The following is a 22083-nucleotide window of genomic DNA, read 5'->3' on the forward strand; positions in this document are numbered from 1 at the left end:
GTTCACAATGATTAGGTAAAGTATGTAAAAAGATGGAAATATCTTAGAAATGTAAGCCAAGTTTTGTGATAATGGGAGTGCAAAGGGAGCACATCTGCCTTGGTCCTTAAAGAAACAATCTTTGTTAATCTTTGTTTCTCCATCTCAGTGGTACAATGAAAAACACAACATTTTCAAAAAATTTACATGTTGGATGGATCAATAGAAGAATTGGATAAATATGTATATACAATTTTATGGCCAATAACCAATATTTACTGATCTTTATATTTCCATGTTGGAAATAAACATTGATTATTGATGCAGACTGATCCTCGTTGTGGATTTTGGCTGTTTTATCTGAAGTCTGATGGCATGTGTAACTTTTTCTGACAACGTTGTTATTTTTACAAATAACTTTAGTTAAAACAAGAAACATGCAGGAACAAAAATAAATACAATATCTAAGGGCATTATAGAACATGCACATTGTATTAAAATTAAATTGGGGCCTGAGGGTTGTACTCTTCAAGGGCAGATGTAATCTGAACTTAAGTTAGCGCTTTAGCATTAGCTTCTGTTAGCTGTGGTGTTGCAGTAGTAGAACTAACTTTTTAGCCAGTGGATCCCACTAATAATGTAATATAGTAATATGAAAGTATAATATAAAGGGTTTTTATGGAACAGTTGTTTGGAGGTAAACTCCAACGTTCTCCTGTTCAAATCAGAGTAAAAATGCTAGTCAGAACAGGAGCAGATATTACTTCTACTGGAATTTGGCTTCCCAGCATTCTTCCTTCTCACTGGCCTATTCCTGATGAACATAAACGTTTCAAACATCAGTTCAAGGTGCAGATTTTTCTATAACTTCTTGCGTGGATTGTACTGCTCTGATCTGCTCTTTGGCCAGCTTCTGAAGCGCCCTCGGTTGCAACGCGTTTGGTCCTTTAATGGAAACCTAACCTATAATTTTCATCAGGTGCAATCCTGAAATTAATTAGTCATAAAGGTGATATTATATATGCCCTTTACGTAGCTACTGAGGGAACTGATAGCAGAGCATCGTAACAATAGAAAACTGGATTTTGCCCTATAATGCCCTACAGCTAATAAAAGCTTGCTGCAGTCACATTGATTAGCAAAGAAAAAAAAAAGAGAAGAGATAGTGTTTGAAAATGGTCTTCTGCCGAGCTGAAAGGTAACTTTTTTTTTTTTTTTAAAGACCTCAAGGCTAAAAAATATTTTGTGCAGTCAAAGGTCCTGTTGTTTGGTTCCTGCGGAAAAGGCTTCTTTTTTCTGCACGGGCGCCTCACGTGTCGGTTCTGGGTGCCAATCAATAGGACAGGGGGGGGGGGGGAGCGAGGTGGGCCGAGCGCCGCCACGGTTAAACACAAGGAGCCTTATCCACGTGTGGACAGACAGGCTCTTTAAACACACGCCGGCATGCATGCACGCATGTGCGCGCAGCCTCACACGCGCCGCACGCCGAGCACAGCTCAGATAAGTGACTGAATCAATCACGCGCATACAGTGTTTGCTTGTCAGCCTGTATGCTTTCCCTTTTATAACACGGGTTCAATTTCCCAAGCTACTGGAGCCCTATCGGTGTTTTTCCAAGAGATATATTCAGCAAGGTCATCTCTCACTGCAACAAGAAACGGCGCAGCCGCAGGGACGTGTTTCTGCTATTGAAATGTCAATATTCACTCTAGTCTGTTCCATTATAATCTCCGTTTATCAATGGAAAGGCAGCTTAGGACACGGCTCCTTCTTTACCGGGACGTGTTGGCCGACTGCTGTCCACTGATTTATTCAGGTAATAGCAGCATGAGAGACATGCTGTTAAACTTCTCCAGTCTCGGTTTCATAATCATTTCAGGTTTTATTTTAAATTTTGAGCATTCTTTAAAAAAAAAAAAAAAAAATCTGAGTAAAATGTTAATATTTTCGCAAAGCCCAAGAGTTTGACAGCGTTAAGGAAGCTGGAAGCAGGACAGCATCATTAATAAAGTGGAAGTCAAGTGCACGCCATAAAAAAGTTATGATTGGAATAAAATTTAACAGGGAGCAGAGGGAGTTTTTACGCACAGCTCGTGTTCGAGAAGCTTCACGTTCTCAACTTGCTGGGATTAAACGAATAAAAAGAATTACGCTTTCCTGCATCAAGTGCTCTGAAAAATCTTTGACCCCAAGCAGATTTCTGAAGTTTTTAGTTCTTGTCACTTTTCAATGTTTCAGATCGTTAACTATGTTTTACTTTTTAATGGGTACAAAAAATATACAATCCTATCAGTTCATTAGGTGCTTTGAGGGGTGGCTTCCTGTTAAAGGGGAGTTTTTCCTCTCCACTACTACAACATGCTTTCTTGGTCTAAAGGATTGCTGTAAAATCAAGCGATTGTCGCCCCCCTGCTGGTATAGGAGGAGTGAGTGCTGCAGGTCAGCAGTGCAGTCTGCTGGCTTTCTTTAGGTGGAAATATTTCAAACTATTTCTTTTATATATGTCACATGTACATTTAAGATTCGACACTTTGTGTTGGTCACTTAGATAAAACTTTTGGCCGAAAGCAGGAAGCTGCAGTCTGAATCTTATCATCATCCACACCCTGAATGTTTCCTCCATCCCTCTGTAACGGTTTGTGTAAAATCGTCCACCTACATAAAGGTTTCTGAGCCAAACTTCCCTTCACAAAGATGATCAGCAGCAGAGAAACAGCAGCCAGAATAAAATTGAACAGATCTGCTGCTCTCCAGAAGAACCAACGAAGCCGCCGCAGTTTGGCTTCTCTGTTGCACCAAACTCTGCCTCACTGGCTGCTTCTATCAATAATATTAGATTTTAATAATGGATTAAAAAAAAAGAAATGCATGCAGCGACTGCACTGAGAAATATTGCAGATTTATGACTCTTTTAACTGAATCTGAAGGCCAGTCTGTGTTCTCAGGGTCTGCTGGATCCTGCACCAGTTTTAGGTTTCGATCCGTCTGCCTGCTCAGATTCCCCTCAGTGCATGAAGCCAAAACGTCAAGCTGTCAACATGTTTGACTCAGGGCTGACTGCACAATTATGAGGCAATTTCCTGCAACGAGGTTGATTTGATATATTGTAATGATTAATTATTATGGAGCAAACCAGAAAAGTCCCCCCAACACGTCCTACAGACTAATATCCGTCTTCTTTCCTCGGCTTTTAAAGCTCTACTGTTTGTTGCACCACCGGGAGAAAATATATCAGAATAACCGATGTTTCTGTTATGAATTTATCGAGTTATGGATTACTTTTAAAACCTATTCCATCAGGTCTCATTTCTACCTGCAGGCTGTGAAATGTAATAAATGTCCTTAAATTTACTAAATGCACTTTGACAGGCGCCTCCTAGAGTCCAAACAGGATCGCAGCAGGTGACTGATTGTTTAATTTGTATTTTTTCTCTGGAAAACGTTTTTCAGTTCCTTCATTTTGGAGACAAATCCAGAGTCATTTCACCAAATCCATTTTTCATCTCATTTTCGCCAGTCTTTTTACTGATTTATTGTTTTACTGCTGAACAGTGAACCAGACAGAACAATCACGAACGATCCGATTCGTTTGAACGGTTTTTTTCACCCAATCGATGAGACTCCAGTCTGTTTGTTAAAGTTACTCTTTGTTTTCATCACCTTTGTTTGCTCATAATGCCGTGCATGACTTTAATCATTCAGTTTTTTTATAGAGAGAGAGAAAAATGACAAAACATTCTCATGGAAATTATTGACTTAATTTATCATCCGATTAACCGATTTATTGATTTATTGCGTATTGCCTCAGGCCTATGCAAGGGAACTATTTTCCTCCGCTGTTTGTTGCATTTTTATTTTATTTTGTTTCTACAACAAAAATGGCTGATAATTGTATTTAATTTGCACAACTCTTGTGAAACAACAAAATGCTACATGAGTATTTGATGTTTATATCTTGAAATAGTATATTTTATTAAAATATGTACTTGTTTTTGCAAGATCAAATGGCGGCGATTCAACATTTTTCTAACAACAATTTTTAACAATTAACATAAAACTGTATTTTAAAGCTAACATGGTTCGTCCTTATAAAAATGTACATTTTCATAATGAGCTGGATCTGGTTTAACCACAGATAGAAACCGAAAGTAACATGAGGTTTGTGTTCATTTCCAAACCAAATGCTCAGTGTAATCTTTTCACAACGTTTCAGTGGAAAGGTGTTTCTGCTGGTTCATTCTTGCCATGTTAGATTTTAGTTATCAGTGTTTCTTGTATTTCCCCGCTGCTCCAGCTGAGGGTGAAGGAAAACCTGTAGAGCTGAAATCGTCTGTCCTCAGCTGTTTGTCGCCTGTCGCGGGCCCCGAAGAGTAAATCTGCTTCACCCGCCGAGTGTCAGGGTTGACGGTGAAACGCCGGCGCGCTGCAGCCGCCTGACTCGACATAATATCCACATGACTGGCTGCACATTTCAGACACAGTCGCTCCACAGAACCACCCACACTGGCAACGTGAAGCTGGATCCACTGCACTTAAAAAATTCATAACCGACTTTCTGCAGCTTTGTTGAGTTAAAATGCTTTACATAATGCAGATGAAACGTTTTAGCACTGACAGACTCCCTGGCATTAAGAGTCACATTTTAAAAAAAAATACAACTAAAGCTTAGATGTGTTTCTTTAATTCACTTTACAATTTTGTATCAATACATTACAGAATATTTTTTTGTTTTATACATTAGATAAATCTGCTTCATTTTTCATGGGACAAGGAAAACAAATGAAGGTAAAACCTTTTCCAGAATATAAAGAGTCAGTTAAAGAACAACAATCAGCCACTGCTTGTCCTGTTGTTAGCGCTTGCTAGCAATAAAACACATTTAACAGCCAGACATTAAGTCACATACCGTTTACTTGTCTATTTATGGCCTGGACGTCCTGATGTGGCGCTATGTAACAGCATGAACCAATCACATCCTGACGCACAGTGACATGCTCTCCTGTCTCCCACTGCCTGAGTTTCCACTACAAATTCACGCAAAACTTTGTTGATATTCTATTGAAAAACACAATTTCGCAATTGGAGTGATACCATTACATAATAAATATCATTAAAAGACACGTGAATAACTTTGTTCACATAATAAGTCACAAAAAAACATGATCCTCCTCCAGCTTCCTGTTGTCTTCTTTGTCTTTTCCTCCAGTTACATCCGGTTGTTCATCACATGACTCGTGTGACCCGAAAATGTGTTACTTTTGCGGTTTTGTGAATTACACAAATTCCACGTTACACAAATTCCACGTTTTTCGTGAAAAGCAGGATGTTTTTTGAAATTGCTAATTTATTTTTGTATTTCCGATTGGTCAGTGACTCATTTTACGAAGAAGTTTCACCCGACCGGCGTTGACTTCACCTGAACTGTGAAAAGGATGAATCAGTTCGATCATTTTAATGGATCATTCATGAGCGACTCACCAGGAATCAGAAACGTTTTTAGTTTATTCTCATAAAAATGAGAAATTTGAGTCAGACACTTGAGATTACGGCTTGTGATTTCAAATTCAACATGCTGTCTGAATCTACTTTCTGTTTTTTGTTAGATCTGGTTCTCATCAGCCGTTATTGATGAGATCCTTCCAGTCACGCTGGAAGGATTTCTGAATTATCCGTTCTGCAGGTGTTTGGAGCTGAAAGCACCCAGAAATATCAGCTGCTTGGATTCAGTCAGTCGAGATTCATATTACTGATAATTCCAAATGATTAAGAAAAATTGGGCAATTCAAATTGCTTCTGTGTCTCTGTTATCATATGCGGGCCACTTCGATAATACTTGGAGCTCCAGGTTTAATTATGGCGTTAATAAGGTTTGGACTCATTTCAGATTTCATAATCTGCCAGAGAGGATGGAGGCTGGCAGGGTTTGTACAAATCGCAGCTTTTTGAGCACACTCCACCAACATGGCGGTCCAATATGAAACATTACTGGCAGCAACGCTCAGCGAACATGTTCAATTTGCTGAGAAGTTCTTGTCCAGATAACTGCTGAGGGCACTAAAAGAAAATATCTTTTCATATAAAACTAATGTTCTCGTGGTTGAAACTTTAATAATCCCACGATGAGTGAAAGTATTGGTTTAAAACAAGCAACTTTTCACTTTTATTTCCATTATTGGTTGCGGATCTTTTTGTACAGCATCTTAAGTATTAAAAACAAAATGGACCTGCTATGCAGAGCAGTTTATTCAGCCAGAGGTTCCCTTAAAGAAACGATTAAAACGTGACCTAACTTCAAGCTGCAGTATGTAATATTTATAAAGAATATATATTTTTTACATATTTGTTGTTTTTGGTCGGAGCGGTGCATTTCTTCAGACGGCAACAGCAACTCAGGGAGGAGACCAATCTTTTCCCAGATTATTTGTCTTGCACCAAACAGACACGTTTAAAAAATCCGTTTTTAACATAATGCATATACAAACTGTAGGGTTTTTTTTATTTTTATGTTTTTGGTCTGTGGGAGGAAGCCGGAGCAAACAAGGAAACAAGGAGAAAGATCCCAGACTGGGGTTTGAACTCGTGACCTTCTTGGAGCAAGGCAGCAGTGCTAACACATGCTAACAGTGAAACGGTTCAGATAGGAAATCGACTCTCCTCCCTCCCCACCTCCATCCCTAAATCCTAGTTAACAGTGTCTTACTCTGTGTGAGCTTTAACCTAAGCATGAATCATATTTTAATAATCTAACATGTAACATGCGTGAACAGAGCAGAGGTTGATGGAAGGAATAGGAATTCGCTGGGATTTCCTTTCTTCCTCTGACTCCAGTAGAGGATTTTTTATTTTTTTTGTTCATCTGCCACAAGATGAAGCTACATCCCCTCCCTCCTCTCCGTCTTCCTCCTTGAAACACATTTCCAAACGAGTGAGTCCAGACCACAGCTGCCTCTCTGACGCATTAATCACGTTGCGCCGCCGCTGCGCAACACAAACACGCGTCGGCGCACGCGACTCCCGGAACACACGCGGCGATCTCCAGTCTGCTGTACACCAGCTCCGTGTGCCCCCACCCGGCTCCCACATGACCCTCCATTTTCCTGATCATTAGCGACTCCGGCGCGGAGCCGCCTTCCATCCATCCCTGACCGCCTGCTCCCCCGCCACTCCTCTGTTTACTTCTCCTTTTCTTTTGATTTCGGGGCGATGCCTCGCCCTGCTGGGAGCAGAAAGAGGATGGAGGAGGATGCAAGAAGGGAGTGAGAGGCTGTTTTAGTTATGGAACAGAGCCGGCACAAGGCATATGCGACTCAACCTAGTGCTTGGTGCCTCCACACCACTAGGGGGCCCTAGGAGCGCTGCCCTCGCATTGTGATATCTTAAAATAACAGTGCCTAATACCAAACTAAAAGCTATTACACACAAAAAAATTATTTCTACTGACAAATTTCAGCATGATGCAAAAAACATGCTGTCGATGACTAGCATAGCATAGGGAAGTGGAGAGACGTAGCGCAGTTATGCTATCCTGACTTTGATACCCATAACATGTAGCTGTGCTGCGGAGTTTGGTGTGTTTTGGTTCATTGAAGAAGAAGAAAAAATGTGACCTGCACATTAACTCTGACGGATCATAAGTTGAGCCTTTATTTAAATGAGCTAATCCACGACAGCCGCTGCGGCAGCTAACCTGACACTGCTACCATAGTCGCTAGATTAGCTACTACCATGATGTCATTCACTTTTTAATTAATAATCGCAAAATAAACATCAAGCCTGGAAACATGAAACTGCAACAAACAGAGTATTTTTGTTCTTTGGGTTGACGATGTTTCTGTGTTTTTTTGGCCCCAAAAAGGCTTCGTTTGTTAGGAAACCCAACGAGACGGGTTCAGGTCAAGACATCTGGAATGACGTTCACAACTGACATGTTTCCGATAAAACGTCCTGATGAAGTTAATTTATTCATGATACTTTCTATTGAAAGACATTTTTTGTAAAATAATATCTTAGATGAGTAAATTAATTAAAATGGTCTAAATCTTTTCACTAAGGCAGGTTAAGCATTCAAATGTTTTTCACTCACTCAATTTTGATTATTTTGGCTAAAATTGGGGGAAAATACAAAATTCAGTTTCTCAAAGAAATCAGAACTACAAAAAGGTTTATTAATGTGATTTTTAGTCAATGAGGTAAACATTTCTTTTAGCATCCCACTTTAATCACAGAATGTCCTGAATATTCATTTAAAACAAACCTAAAACTGATTTTACTGGTAGGCAAACATTTGTTTCAGTTTTAATTTTGGTATTAAAGTGTAGAAAATTATATTTATTCTTTGTTTCCAGCCAGTCCTCCCTGAAAGGATTTTTTTAAAAACTCAGTGAGAACCCGTTCTGGTTAAAATGATGCTAAATAATTAAAATAAAACTACTAAATCATTAGAAGTTCTCAGAACTGCCAATATGTGACAGTTTATTATGAAAGCTCTGATGCTAAAGACATTATTAAAAGTTTATTATTTACTGTGATTTACTGTCAAAGTTCAACTATCATTTGAGCTTTTGAGATGCTCCAAATGTACAACAGTAAGAGCAAAAATCTATATCCACCTGAGATGCAGTTGAGTTTTAAAATTGTCCTTATGAAGGGGAAAACTTTTATAATCATACAAAGCAGCAGTTAATCTATTGATTTTATTTCACAATTGTTTCTTTTCATTTGTTTCATAAAACAAATGAAAAGTACATTAATAACTCTGGTTTTCAGTGGGGGTGGAATACCTTTAGGAATCTAATGACTCGATATGGAAGGTGTGTAAACTTGACTTTATTGTTCTCATTTATACTTTTTTGGCTGTTTTTTGGTTTTATTTTGTGCTAAACATTATTAACCACAAAATAATGTGTGGTTAATGTGTGATGCCTTTTTTTTTTTTACAACAGATAAATCTGAGTCCAATAGAAATGATTGATACCTGCAGCTTTAAATTCCAGCTAAAGGTTTTCATCCACAATAGAAACAATCCAGCGTCATTTGATACGTTTGGATTTGTTGTTAAGTCTCCATGACGAGAACCTTTCCCTAAGACTTTGTCGCTGACCTTGGTGAGCTTCCACTGTGCGGATCGTAATCTAAACACACGTTTTGAGTGCTCTCGATATGAAGAGGCCTTTAAAAACCAAAAGAGCAGGAAAATGAGGCTGAAAATGCAGCTGGAGAAGTAAAAGCCTGAAAATATAACCTAAGAAATGAACACCATCAGTTTTCTTGTTGCTCCAGCTCTAAATTATAAAGTGGAGGATGAAGCCTGCTGCATCATCATCATCTTCAACATCATCATCATTGCTTGCACCTTATAATTTTGAAGGAATTGATGGCAGATTTACCGTAATTAAAATCAGCTCAGTGGAACAGCTAACATAAATCTTTCCTCTTTGAACCGATGAAAGATGGCTGAACATTTCAGAGCAGCTTCTCTACACTCACAATGTCAGAAGAAAAATCTGAGTTACTGAAATATTGCAAAAAACTACTTTTCCAGGTTAGGATGGGGTGTCTAAAGTGTGGCGCGGGGGCCATTTGTGGCACATAGACTGATTTTTTATTGATTTTTTTTGCTGCCTCCAACTGCAATGCATGGATGAAATAAATGTGCACAGGCAGCTGTCATAAAAAATTGTCCCAGAAGTTATAGTGATAAATGATAATATTGTTGTTTTGAGACCATTTTCAAATGTCATGGTGATGGCATAACAAAAATTCAAGAACACATTCTCACAGATTAATAAACTTTAAACACTAGAGAACATTTAACACTGGAAGTGGGAGGCATGTTGAATATCCAAAATAAATCAACAATGCGTTCAGTCGATTCAGCTGATTTTTATGGATCGGCTGATGCTAAACCTCAGATATCGGATTGGAAGTGAGAAGAGTTTATGATGTTTTTCCGTAACTTCCATCTCATGACTGAGTTCGGCGCTGCAGCCGACGGGTCGGGCTCATTTTAAAGCCGCAGTTTAACTGTCAAAAATTCACTGATCTGGATTAAAAATTCACAGCGTGAGCTTGTAACATGTTATGACACCGTGTGCACAATTATTCAGCAACAGACTCGCCTGCCTCCATCGTAACCTTTATGTTCCCGCGACTCCTTAAAAAAAAAACGACATGCAGATCGGTTTGAAGCATTTTCAGGAAATCAGAACAATTTAGTTTGTTTTTCTCAGCAGCTGGGCAGAGCGGGCTCTTAACTGAGATGTCAAGGCCTCAGATGAGATTGTGTATTCACATTCTGCTTCATTGCCTCAAGATAATAGAAAAATATTCCTTTAAAAAGGGATTTTAGCAACATTGAAAATTTATAGACGAACAAAATAGGCCTGAAAAATAGAGTGCAAGCAAAATGGTGGGAGCTTCGAAACAGAGAATCTCCTGAAAAAGTTAAATATTTTCTTTAGATTTGTCTTTATATACAGCTCTATCACACACTACAATCCAAGTGTTTATGTCTTGAACTTTTGGTTAATAGTTCAAGGAAGGGAAGAAAATAAAGATACAACAGACTCCATGTTGAGTATCTTTCATCATTACTTATCCTTTGATTCAGTCCAAGTTGTCAAAATGAGTTTTATTTTTTGACCTGGTTAAGGAGAATGAAAACAAAACTATTACGTGTCAAAAGCAAAGTTATTTCATGTTCATAGAAAGTTGAGTGGAAGGAAAAAGTGAACCAGTATTAACTTTGATTAACTAAGACTTGAAAATCTATGCTTTCTCCTGCTGAAGGAGCTTTGTGGAGAGGCTGGTTCCATTTTCCAGCAGGACTTGGTTCCAGTCCAGAACGGTACCAGGACCCGAAACCTAAAACCGGTTCTCTGTCAGGTTCTTAAGGTGTGGCTTACAGATGTAACACTGCAGATGTAAAAATGTAGCTAAAACTATGTTGTCGGATGAAAAAAACAAAGCCTACATATGAAATCTTTTTTTGTTTTGTTTTTCATCCCAGAAATTCAATTTAAAAAGATAAACCTCCAACCTGGATCCAAAACAGTTTTTTATTTTCATTTTTGTTCACATATGGACCAATTAAAATGGATCTTTCTTACAAAAATGTTAAGTTACAGCCGTGTTGACATGACAGTTATAACTCAGCCTACAAAGATCGCTAACACACACGCTAACGACGCTGGTTACTAAGAGAGTGCTGCATGTTATTGTAAAGTCACTGGAAAGGAAACACCAACAAATCTAAACCTGTTGGTGGTAAAAGAAAAAAATATTTACTGCTATTATCCATCGCATGACATGAACCTAATGCTGGGGTGCCCAAAGCGTGCCCCGAGGGCCATTTGTGGCCCCTGGACTGTTGTTATACTTTTTAATAAATTTATCTCAATCTTGAGTTTTGCTCAGAATTGACAAAATAAATAAAAATCAGAAAACATGCAATCACACTTCTGTGTGCAGAACATGAACACACACTTAGCCTTGTACGTGTGTGTGTGCTGCAAAAAAGGAGAAAATGATCGTATTCGATTTGCTGAACAACACACAGAGTCTGAAATGTCAGAGAGGAATTAATAATCTCTGCAGAATCATAATCTGTTCACACGCCGACATGGAAAACGATAAAAACATTCATCTTTTCTGTAACTTCACGTTTCTGCCTTAAAAGACAAAAGCTAAGAGGAACCAGTAATCCTCCTTCTATAGCTGCGTTTCCATTGACCGTAAAATTGCACAAATTCACATTCCTAAAATTATTTTGCGTAATGGAAACGCGCCAACTATCCCTATACAGTAGAACGTTTTGTGTTATAATGAGGTATTTATTTGTGGCCGTAGCACAGTTTCTACTTCGCAAAACTGCGATAGAAACACTTTCTGCACATCAGATGAGTCACCTGATCAACGGCCAAATGTCACTACTGGCGGAAACCACTAAGAAGACAACAGGAAGTAGATGGAGGGGGATGGTGCTGCATGTTTTTTCATGCAAACAAACTGCGGCGTGTCGTATTTTATTTACGTTTCTTATTTAATGGATACACCGTAAATGTGAAATAGTGTTTTCTTAACATTTGTAATGGAAACTTAGTCTGTAGGACCAGCTGATTTTCTTTTATTTCAGACAAATCAATTGTAAAACAAGAATACATATGCATACTTATATAAATTTAAACATATACATGCAAATAACAATGTTTTACAGCATAAGAGTGATTAATTTCCGTTGATGTTGGATGATCTGAAAGGACCGGCGCACACCGCTCGGGTCGCTGATGTTAAGTAGAGGGGATTGCAAGCCAATTCAGTCTTTGCGGCACAATATTGCTTTTGATTAGTTTTAATTTAATCTAATAAGAGATCGCACAGCAGCAGCAACTCACCTAATAAACACGACATCACTCACAAACAGGTGGAGGCTGAAGGTTGTCAGATATGATGTTTATGATCAGACAAATCTGCTTCTCGTGAGATAAGAGCGCTAACAACGCTCACAGATGTTAGAGGAAAAAAAATCAATTTGCATTGATTTAATGAACGATTAAAATAAAGAGAAGACGGGCCAACACAGGGAAGAGCGGGAACTTCTTATCTGCATACCTCAGAAGTGAAGAAGCTCTGAACATCCCCGGCCATTAGGAGATGGGAAGATGAGCAGGGAAGGAGAAATTGGCTGTTGTGATGCTGACGGATGAGGACAGACAGCTTAACAAATGAGCTTCAGATCAACGGGCCTCGCCGGGCCTCGGCGGCCCAAATAGAACCCCGACTAAATGAACCTCCGTGTCTTTGATATTCAGGAGCCGACCTCGCTTCTCGGAGCTGAGCGGCGGTGGGCGGCAGCGTGGGCATCTGCTTATGATAATATGTCTTCCATACAGCCAAACGCATTTCAAGGCACCACTGAAGGTTACAGCGGGGGGCCGCAAGGTGTCTGCCGGGGACGACTTTAAATGAGGATGCCTTGTCAGCGGCTTAATTGTTCCTGTTGTGCAAAATAAACACGTCTGACATGGCGGAGGAAGGCGGAGGCTAATTAACGGCGGCCACCGCCGTCGCCATGAGCTTCAGGAAGAGTCAGAGCTGCTTCCACCAGGCAGAGAAAGGAGGAGTTTCATCTTTTATTAGCAAAGAAATAAAAAATGGCGCAACAATGCTGCCCCAGAGGGGGCGCCAAAGCAGTGATGTAATTTCTGTATTCAACAGCCATTTGCATATGTGTAAATAATCTGATCTGTATTAGGCTTCATGCCTGAACCGAACCAGGTGCTTCAATAGAACATAAACTAAAGTTTAATATGGTGGAAGATTATTTAAACTTGTTTTTCCAGGACTTTTCTAACCTGCTGGCAGAATTGAACTCTGTTCTTGAAGACTTTTAGGCTGTTTTCTCTCCTCATGGTCCAGCATACTCGGTTTTATTGGGGAACAAAACGTCAGCATCCGTTTCATTGCATTAAGAGCCACTGAAGGAAATGACACAAAAGCCTCTGAAGAAGAAACCGAGCGTCATTTCCTTCTTCCTAAACGGAAACAAAAATTGAGGCGTCAGATTTTAGCCGTTGTAGGATTTGTCTTTAGCTAAAAGACCACGAGCCATTTCTTCCGCTAGGCTAGCATGTTTGTTTTAGTTGTATTTACCCAGAATCCCCTGTGATGTAGTCCACTTCCTGCTTTTGGAATAGTCGCCACTTGGTATATACATATGCATTCAAACCGAACCAGAGTTCACTTCAGCCGAACTCAGATCAAGGTCTGCAGGCGGCCCAGAGATCAACTTTGTGTTCTCATCTCCCCAAGCGAACCGGACCTTCTAGACACAGGCTGGTGTGAACACACCTTTAGACAGCAGGTCCTTTAAATGTGCAGCTTTATATCTATTTTAATTTAGTACTTTTAAACTCACAGGTCAAACGAAATAAAGAGCAGTTAGTGTTGTAGGAAGTTACTTGTTCCGGTTTCCTTGCGAACAGCGGCTGTAAAATGGTGAACCGTTGATGTTTTTATCCTCTTTAGCAACACTTCAACACGTCAGTAGTAGAGGTCACATTCAGAAGCACATTCCTGTGGAAATCACTCAGTAATGAATGCATGATGGAGAAGTGGAGCGTTGGGATCTCATGCATGGTTATTCTGACTCTGGAGTTCAAACCACTGACCTTTTGAATGGTGAGGAACCTCCTAGCGAGGGAATCAATACGGCTGCCTGCACTTCAGAGGCAACAACAGCCGGCGCATATGAAGTTTTAAATCCAATCTTGTTGGAAAAATAGGCATTACATTATGACCACCTGGATAAATCCTGTATAAAGTGTCCAAGGATGGAGAAAATGTTTAGAATTCCTTTCCATGTTGCAAAAACATTCCCAAAGGGCGTAGTTTCATGTAAAATCGACTTTTTATCTCTTCATCATGTGTAATGTTTTTCCCCCATCAATAACTAACTTGGAGTGTTGCTTTGATTCTTTCATGTTTGAGAAATCATTTAAGCTCCATGGCAAGCTTTTAAAACACCTGGGTGCACCTAGTCCTGCCTTTGAGGCTCAGCTCCTTTCCCATTCAGCTCCTTCAGACTAGCCAGTAGTAATTAGCAAACACCTCAGAGCATCACTGGTTAATAGAGGAGCCATGTTGGGGTGACTTCCTGAAGGCGGAGCTTCATCCTCTTCAGAGAGAGGATGAGTTTTTAAGGAGACAGAGACCAAATTTCAAGGTGTTAAATCAGGAAGGAAATTTTAAGTCATGTTTGATATATGAAGCAATTTTATAGCAACTAAAAACAACCTAGTTACTTGATTGTGTCATAAAATGGCACCATGTGCCTGAAAATACATGAATGTCTCTTTAAAGTAATGTAAAGTAATCCCATGTCATTACAAAATGGAGGCTGACAGACAGATGACATTTTTTTAAAGGATTTTGAAACATTTTCAATTGATCCTGAATTACAATCGTACAATGGAATTGAGAACAAAGTCATAAAATGATGAGAAGTAAAATATAGAATCACAAGAATTAACTTGTATTAGAATAAAGTTGTAATAATATGAGAAAAGGTATAATAATTTGAGAATAAGCTGATAAGATTTAGGGTTAAACTAATACAAAAAAATGATGAGAATAAAATCATAAAATTATGAGAAGTCATAATATTTTGAGGATAAAGTTATAGTATTAAGACTTTATTCTCATAATCTTATGACTTTATACTGATATTATTTCCACTTTATTCTTGCAATTTTTTAAAATATTTTTTCCCCTTTGTGTTCTCCTAATTTGCCATCCTAGATTTGCGGTTCTTAGGTGAATCGATTTGATTTATTTTTTTGTTTTGCCACAGCCCTGATGGTTCCGGCTGTTGAAAAGTGAATGAAGAATAAAAGGAAGTCCATGCAAAGTGCGGATGAAGGCATGAGCACTCAGAGTTTGTCACAAGCAGAGGGGTGTTTTGGTGTCCAGGAGCTGCAGGTTGCTGATTTGGCCTCAACCTCCTGACGGTGGCGCTGAGCAGACCGGGCGTCTGGTGGAAATGAGCCTCTGAAATCTGGGTCTGATCTGCAGTCGGTTGTTGCTGGCCTGCAGCGCCTGCATTCATACATGATTAAAGCCGTTCTTTACCCCGACATGTTGCCGTGACACAGTTCTCCCCCTGATGCTAATAGAAAACCCGATTTGTTAAATTATGAGGGGTTTTTTTTTCTTTCCTCTGGAACATATTTGCTCTCATGAATCAGCGGCGTGTGTTCAGACAGGTCTGATCCCGGTAATTGGATGTGCTTTGGTTCGGTGCTGCTGCTCTGGTTTATAATTCATCAGCCGGGTCATTTCTGGGTGTTTAATTTTTAAATGTTGACAAGCTGCTCGGAGACATGGTGACACGTACACAGTGTTTGTTTACCTTTCAGATCCTCCTCGGTTTCCTCAATGAACTCGTCTCCCAATAATTTGACGTCCTGTTTGTTTCCTGTCACTGGACTCGTGGTTCTGTCGGCGGGGGGTCCTCGTCACCGGCGCCCCCTGCTGGCTGGTTGCCCGGCTCGTCTCCGCTCTCCACTCATCATCCAGAACGAGCCGGCGCCGCCACAGGCTAACCGAGAGATGCTAGCCCAAAGCCAAGTCTGAGCGCTTATTGCTGCACTCTTTCAAATCCTAACAACGCGGAGCCGGAGCGGCTCAATGCCTCATCCTCGGGGCGCAGATATTGTTTGAGCAACGAGGAAGCGCTGCGATCAGAGCGATGAAGGCTCCCGCTGGTTCGTCTGGACCGGGAGCGGTTCTGTTCACCGGGAAGGATGAGGCGCGTGAGGCGTGTTCGATCTGCTTTAGAACTGAATCAGTTAGCTGTCACTCTCTCACAAACACTCGACTTGTTCTCAGCAAAAGAAAGCAAAACGTGTCATTATTACAAGCAGGGGCTTCAATTGGCTCTCAGGCTGTACTTTAGACACCCCTGGGTTAAGATTTGCCTTCCTCTCGTCAAATTTAACAACGTTTTGCCTTCAGTTTGAATCGCCCGTTTGCTTTGCACGGCGTTCTTCTCCATGGTGCATTCACTGACGTCCCGTAATTTAAGCCTTCCTGTCTCCTTTCTGTCACGCAGTGGTGAGTCAGAACCTGGTGACGGACGACGTGGCTGTGGTGGAGGGAGAGACGGCGATCATCAGCTGTCGGGTGAAGGACAACGATGACTCCGTTATCCAGCTGCTCAACCCCAACAGACAGACCATTTACTTCAGAGACATGAGACGTAAGTCTTCCAATACACTGCCATGTTTTCCTTTGTCTTCTGTCTTCAAATGCGCATTAACATGAATCCGGCATGTAACAAAATGATCAAACTAGGTGTGACACACACAAAGATGTGCTCACATTGTTTTCTTTTATAGATAACTGAACAGAATTAAAAGGGATTGAAAATATAATGAATGGAGAGGTAATGCCGAGTCACACCATAAGGTGGCAGTGCTGCCCATGTGTCGTTTGATCTGCACAACGAAACATGGCCATCAGATACACAAAGAAGAGCATAAGCAAAAAAAAAGAGCCACAGTGTTATTTTCGTTTAATTATAGGTTGTTAACGTTTTCCAAGCACATGTAATAGTAGAAATATTACAAATTTCTAATATTAGTAATCTCACAAAGCTATCTGTGCAAACTATGTTTTGAGAGTGAAACAGCTGTCCTACATTTCGGCGCTAGCATGCTAATTACCTTGCTAGCTTAGCAGTTAACTGCTTGTTCTTGGCAGTGGCCTTGTTAGGCCAACACCTAACATAAAAGTGAACTGATAGATGTTTCTATCTGCCTTTCCCTTCTTTTCTGTCCAATAATGTGTTTTTATATGTACTAAAAGTGAATATGTGACTTTTATAGCCAAACCATCAGAGCCTGAAGCCTGTAGGAGCAGTTTATTGTTATCACAGAGTATCTCGAGCTTTGGAACGGAGAAAGCAAAGAATTTCACTGGTCTGATATAAAAACCAACAACATAATTGACTTTTACACTGAAATAACGTTAAACTGGGCTGGCCTGAAAGCGTGTTCTTATTATTTCAATCCATTTGTCTCTGAAGAGGTCGCCAGGCTGCAGAGGAATATTGCTGCATGTCTTTTTGTCATCAGTGTATAAATCCTTTTGGTGCTTCTGATAAAATGGAAGTCAGTTTTGCAACACATTTATTGGTTTATTAAGCATTCATAGACTTTGCTTGTTTTTCTGCTGCTTGTCTGATTAAATGCAGAAGGTCTGCACTCCTAAAACATGAATATTTCAATTTTTCCAGCTGTAGATTGCAGTGAAGAAGGTAATGATAAATCTTGTATTTTCATAAAATAAAAGAAACGCACTAGATTTGAAGTTTCCCAGACATGCAGAACCCATCCACTGTGTCTGCTACTGCGATGTGGTGTCCGGACGTTTTGTCATTAGGGCCGAAATTGTTAAGTTGAAAGCACATAGTGACACAAAAACTTTGTATTTTTCATTTTATCTGCTGAAGGAAACCTACATTTTTATGAAACTCAACAAAATAGTCGAATGTTTGTAGAAAACAAATAAATCCTCATTTCTTTTGAAGTTGTTCTTATTTGGGTTGTAAGATTTGCTTATGAAAAAGCAGGTCAGTGTTTTTGGTTACTTCTGTTTTTTGCAGCTAATACATTTTGAGGAAGATATCATTTTCTATTTTCTTTTGTAAAACTGAAAAAAATATCCAAAAAGAAGAAAATGTGTCCATGTGTACCAACCATTCCACTGTTCACAAATCACAATTGGCCCCCAGGTTGCACTTTGAATGCCCCTCCTTTAGTGGAAGAATTCATATTTCAATAAAGCACCCCAATGATTAAACTCCAGTTAATAACTTGATAATAATAATTCAATTACACAGAATCAGAAGTGTGCATGTCATGCCTGTTGGTTTTCTGTTACTCTACTAAATATACTAGTAAATATAATTTCTCCTGCTGTTATTTTTGAACACATCTGCAGATAGCAGTGATTTTATGTTTTAAGATCAAAATAAGAACCTAACCCTGTGAGAAATACCTGCATATGTTGCTAGTGTATTACTCCCTTTACTGCATATATTGCTTCCAGCATATTGCATAGTCCATATACAAGAGATTTGCATAACTTAAAAACAAAAACAAAGTAGGGGTTCACAAGGAATGTATTTGCAAAAATAATGTGAATGTGACTGCAATAACCTGGCAGCTTCACTCCTGTATTTCTGCAGCTGAAGGCGAAGCAGTCGGCTGTGTTCATAAAAAACGCATCAGGAGTTATTAAAAACATTTATTTTACCCCCAAACTCAGCGAAATGTTTTCTCAGATCAAACCTGGCAACACATGAAATGGAGGATGCGGAGGTTTCAGCGAGTTTCAGCCCTGACAGTTTAATCACCGCTAGAAACGGCGCAATCGATGCAAACACAGCGAGCGCTTGTTGTCTTAGCTGCTTAATCAAAGGAACAAGGTAAATGTGTCAGATGACTAGCAGAAACATTACTTCAGTCTAATTTACCTGAGCAGCACAAACAGCGACATGGAGCTGCTTTAGCTTGTGCTCATTGTTTTCGCTTCTGTTCCTCCCCTGCTGTGTGAGCCTGTTTATCCAACCCCACTCCCACACGTTGGACGCGAATCAAAGATGCACTTTCTAACATTTGAAGCAAAACAGAGTGTTTGATCAGAGAAAGAAAAACTGTGTTATCCAGACTGCATAAAAGGTCGCTGTGCTTCGTTTTGATATCTGCTTGCCAGAATGAAAACAACATAATAACTAAAGCAACAATTATGTAGTTTGGAATCTTTTTTTAACATATAAGAATGCACACTGTTTCTGATGATATAGTGTGGTTATGAATATGTGATTAGAAGACTGAAGATGATGCAAAGACTGCCAGTTATCTCGTCTTGGCAGTTTATAAGAAAGCCAAAGTAAATATGTCAACTGAAACGTTGTTAGCTGCAGAACTGCATAAAAATAAGCCCAGAAAACAACTCTCCACTATTTGTTCCTGCTCATTTGCTGGCTAGGATCAGTCCTGCAGCACAGCTAGCCGCCACAGGAAATTAGAAAAGAGCCCATGCTTCAAAATTGTGGTATACTGTATTGACTGTGTACTGCTTTTTGACGGAGATGGACCAAAAACCCGAAAATGTCCAGTTGTTCCTGTTTACATTCAAGCTTACAATAGACGTAGTACAGCTAGCTGCTGCATGGATGTTAGAAAATTAGTAGTTTGAAATTGTAATTTGGTAAAAACTTCTTGACTCTTTATGATGCTGATACATTTTTAGATTTTTGTCCCCTAGCAACTACTGGGTTTTTGATTTGGTTCTAAATTTCTCACTGCTGAATTATAAAAAAACAATAAAAAAAAACAGTTTGATACTCTAGTGAACTGTGGCTTGTAAAGCTGTGACTCTTCATTTATTAATTTCTTGTGTTTTTTCTTTTAAAAATGAGACATCATAATGATAAGACAAAAAGCAAATATTTACTGATGGGTTGTATTTACGAACAAGCTAGTGTTTGTGCCGCAGCACAGCTAACTGCTGCAGACGGTTAATAAATGAACGATGTAGTGTTCTTATGTTATAAAACAAGACCAGAATGAAATTACAACAGCTAAGAAATCTCCAGTCAGGAAAGATGAGTTTTGTTGTTGATTTTACAGATAGAAACCACTTGCTACATTCTTGTTGGTTGTGCAGGAAGCTCCACTTCTGCTTTTCAAAGATGTACAGTTGTATAATTACACATCAATTTGCAGGCATTTTTATGTACGAGTGTAAATGTTGAATTTCGGGGGTATTTTATGACAGAAGTCATAAAATCTGAAATAAAGTCTCGTCATCTAAGAATGAATTTGTGCAAAAATTGTAATGAAAATGTTTTGTTTAGACCATATTCCAATCCTAACCTGTTCTAGGAAGCATATTAGGACACCTGTAGTTACTGTTGGACTGATTTGTGCCATCAGGCATATAAATACTGTCACAAAGTTTTAGTTTCTTTACACTGCAACTCCATATATTTTCTGTGATTACCTGAATCTCCCATTTACGCCTCAGATGTCGGCGGTGCAGCCAGCATGTGTATTTTTCTTTATGTTTTGACCTTTCTGTTGAGTTGAAACTTCCTGCCCGTGTTCTCGTGAAGCGGCGGCCTCAGTAAACTCCTGTGAGGTGAAACGTCAATCACTCCTTCAGTCTCCCTGCTCCGTTCCTTCAGCCCAGCCTGCTGCATCCGGCACAAGGGCAGCGTTTACCCAATGCCCTCACGTGTGCACCAAACAAAACTCTGCGTTTATCTGCTGTAGGGCCGATGAAGAGCCGACTCCCACGGCGCCAGCTGTCAAGGGCAATGTGTTCTGCTTTGACGGCGGCTCCTTGATCGCCTGTGATCCCTTCTGGGCATCTTGGCTGCAGCTCCACCGCTTCATTATGACATAACCGTCCAAACAACATCTCACATCTGCTGAATCTCAGACTAAATCCGCAGAGGTGGAGATGTAGAGAAAGAGAGGCGGTTTGCCTTCAGACCGCTGGTCATCGTTTTGCTCCGCGTTACGGACACCAGAAAGCAGCTCCTGTGCTTCCCGCCAGGCAAATATGTGGAGTTTAATCAATTTTAGTCAAGTTTAACTGAAAGTCAAGGGATTTCTCTGGTGCATGGTGTTAGCTCTCGGTTCTTCCCCAGATAATTTAAAAGAAAAGTGCCCTTTGAGGACGGTACTTCAGTTTTGCAGTACGTCAAAAGGATGCGGTCTTAACGCCACCTTCAGCAGAAATCTGTGAAAACGACTCAAAAACATCTGAAGAAAACACTGAGCGCAACTTCCTTCTTCACAAATGAAAACAAAACTGGAGTGGTGTCAGATTTTAGTGGTTGGAGGATTTCTCTTTCGTCTTTGGATGAACACGTTTGTTTTGGTAGTATTTACCCAGAATACCCTGCTCTGACGAAACAAACTTTGCAGACAGATGGACTGGAGCTGGATGAGAGCAGATTAAACAGGACTGGGGCGAACACACCCAGGCCTGTTGCAATAAGCAATAAGTCAATTATCTGCATGATAAATTAAAATGAGCTCAATCATTTCCATTTGCATGATTTATCATTTTTCTCCTTTTTCACTTTCTACCTAAAACTGGATGATAGAAGTCTTCAGTCTGTTTTAGTCTCATCTGGCCATTTTTCTGAAGGACTAGTTTGTTTACAGAGACTTCATAATTAATTGTATTTGTTGTTTCTGTTATTTATGAATTTCGAATATTAAAAATGTCTTCCTGCTCCAGTGCAAAATGTTTATTAGAATTTAAAGTTTATGGATCTTTGATATTCATAGCATTCGTTCTTCCATAATATTAGCTAAAAAAAGGCCCCAGAACAATATAATCATTTATAGAAATGACTCCTGAGATATTTTATCATCTTTGCTGACTGTGGATTGTCACCTCTGTGAAAACACAACCATCTGATGCTTTTCTCCATTTTTTCCCTGCTATCTGCCGACTGAAGGGTGGACAGATGGCGCCGTTCCAAAGCAACAATGACCTTTTCGACATGAGAGCGCTGCTGCG

General features: G+C 39.7%; 1 protein-coding gene across 5 annotated transcripts in view; it reads left to right on the forward strand.

The window, feature by feature from the left end:
- Window positions 1-22083, forward strand: part of cadm1a (cell adhesion molecule 1a) — a 357748-nt gene that overhangs the window by 251582 nt on the left and 84083 nt on the right. For all 5 annotated transcript variants that reach the window (XM_055046951.1, XM_055046953.1, XM_055046952.1 and 2 more), the window contains one exon: window positions 16589-16735. In XM_055046951.1, coding sequence (XP_054902926.1) covers window positions 16589-16735 — 147 coding nt within the window. The remainder of the gene's footprint in view (window positions 1-16588; window positions 16736-22083) is intronic.

The sequence above is a fragment of the Poeciliopsis prolifica genome, unplaced genomic scaffold, assembly GCF_027474105.1.
Source record: "Poeciliopsis prolifica strain line A6 unplaced genomic scaffold, Auburn_PproV2 SCAFFOLD024, whole genome shotgun sequence".
NCBI classification, from domain to species: Eukaryota; Metazoa; Chordata; class Actinopteri; order Cyprinodontiformes; family Poeciliidae; genus Poeciliopsis; species Poeciliopsis prolifica.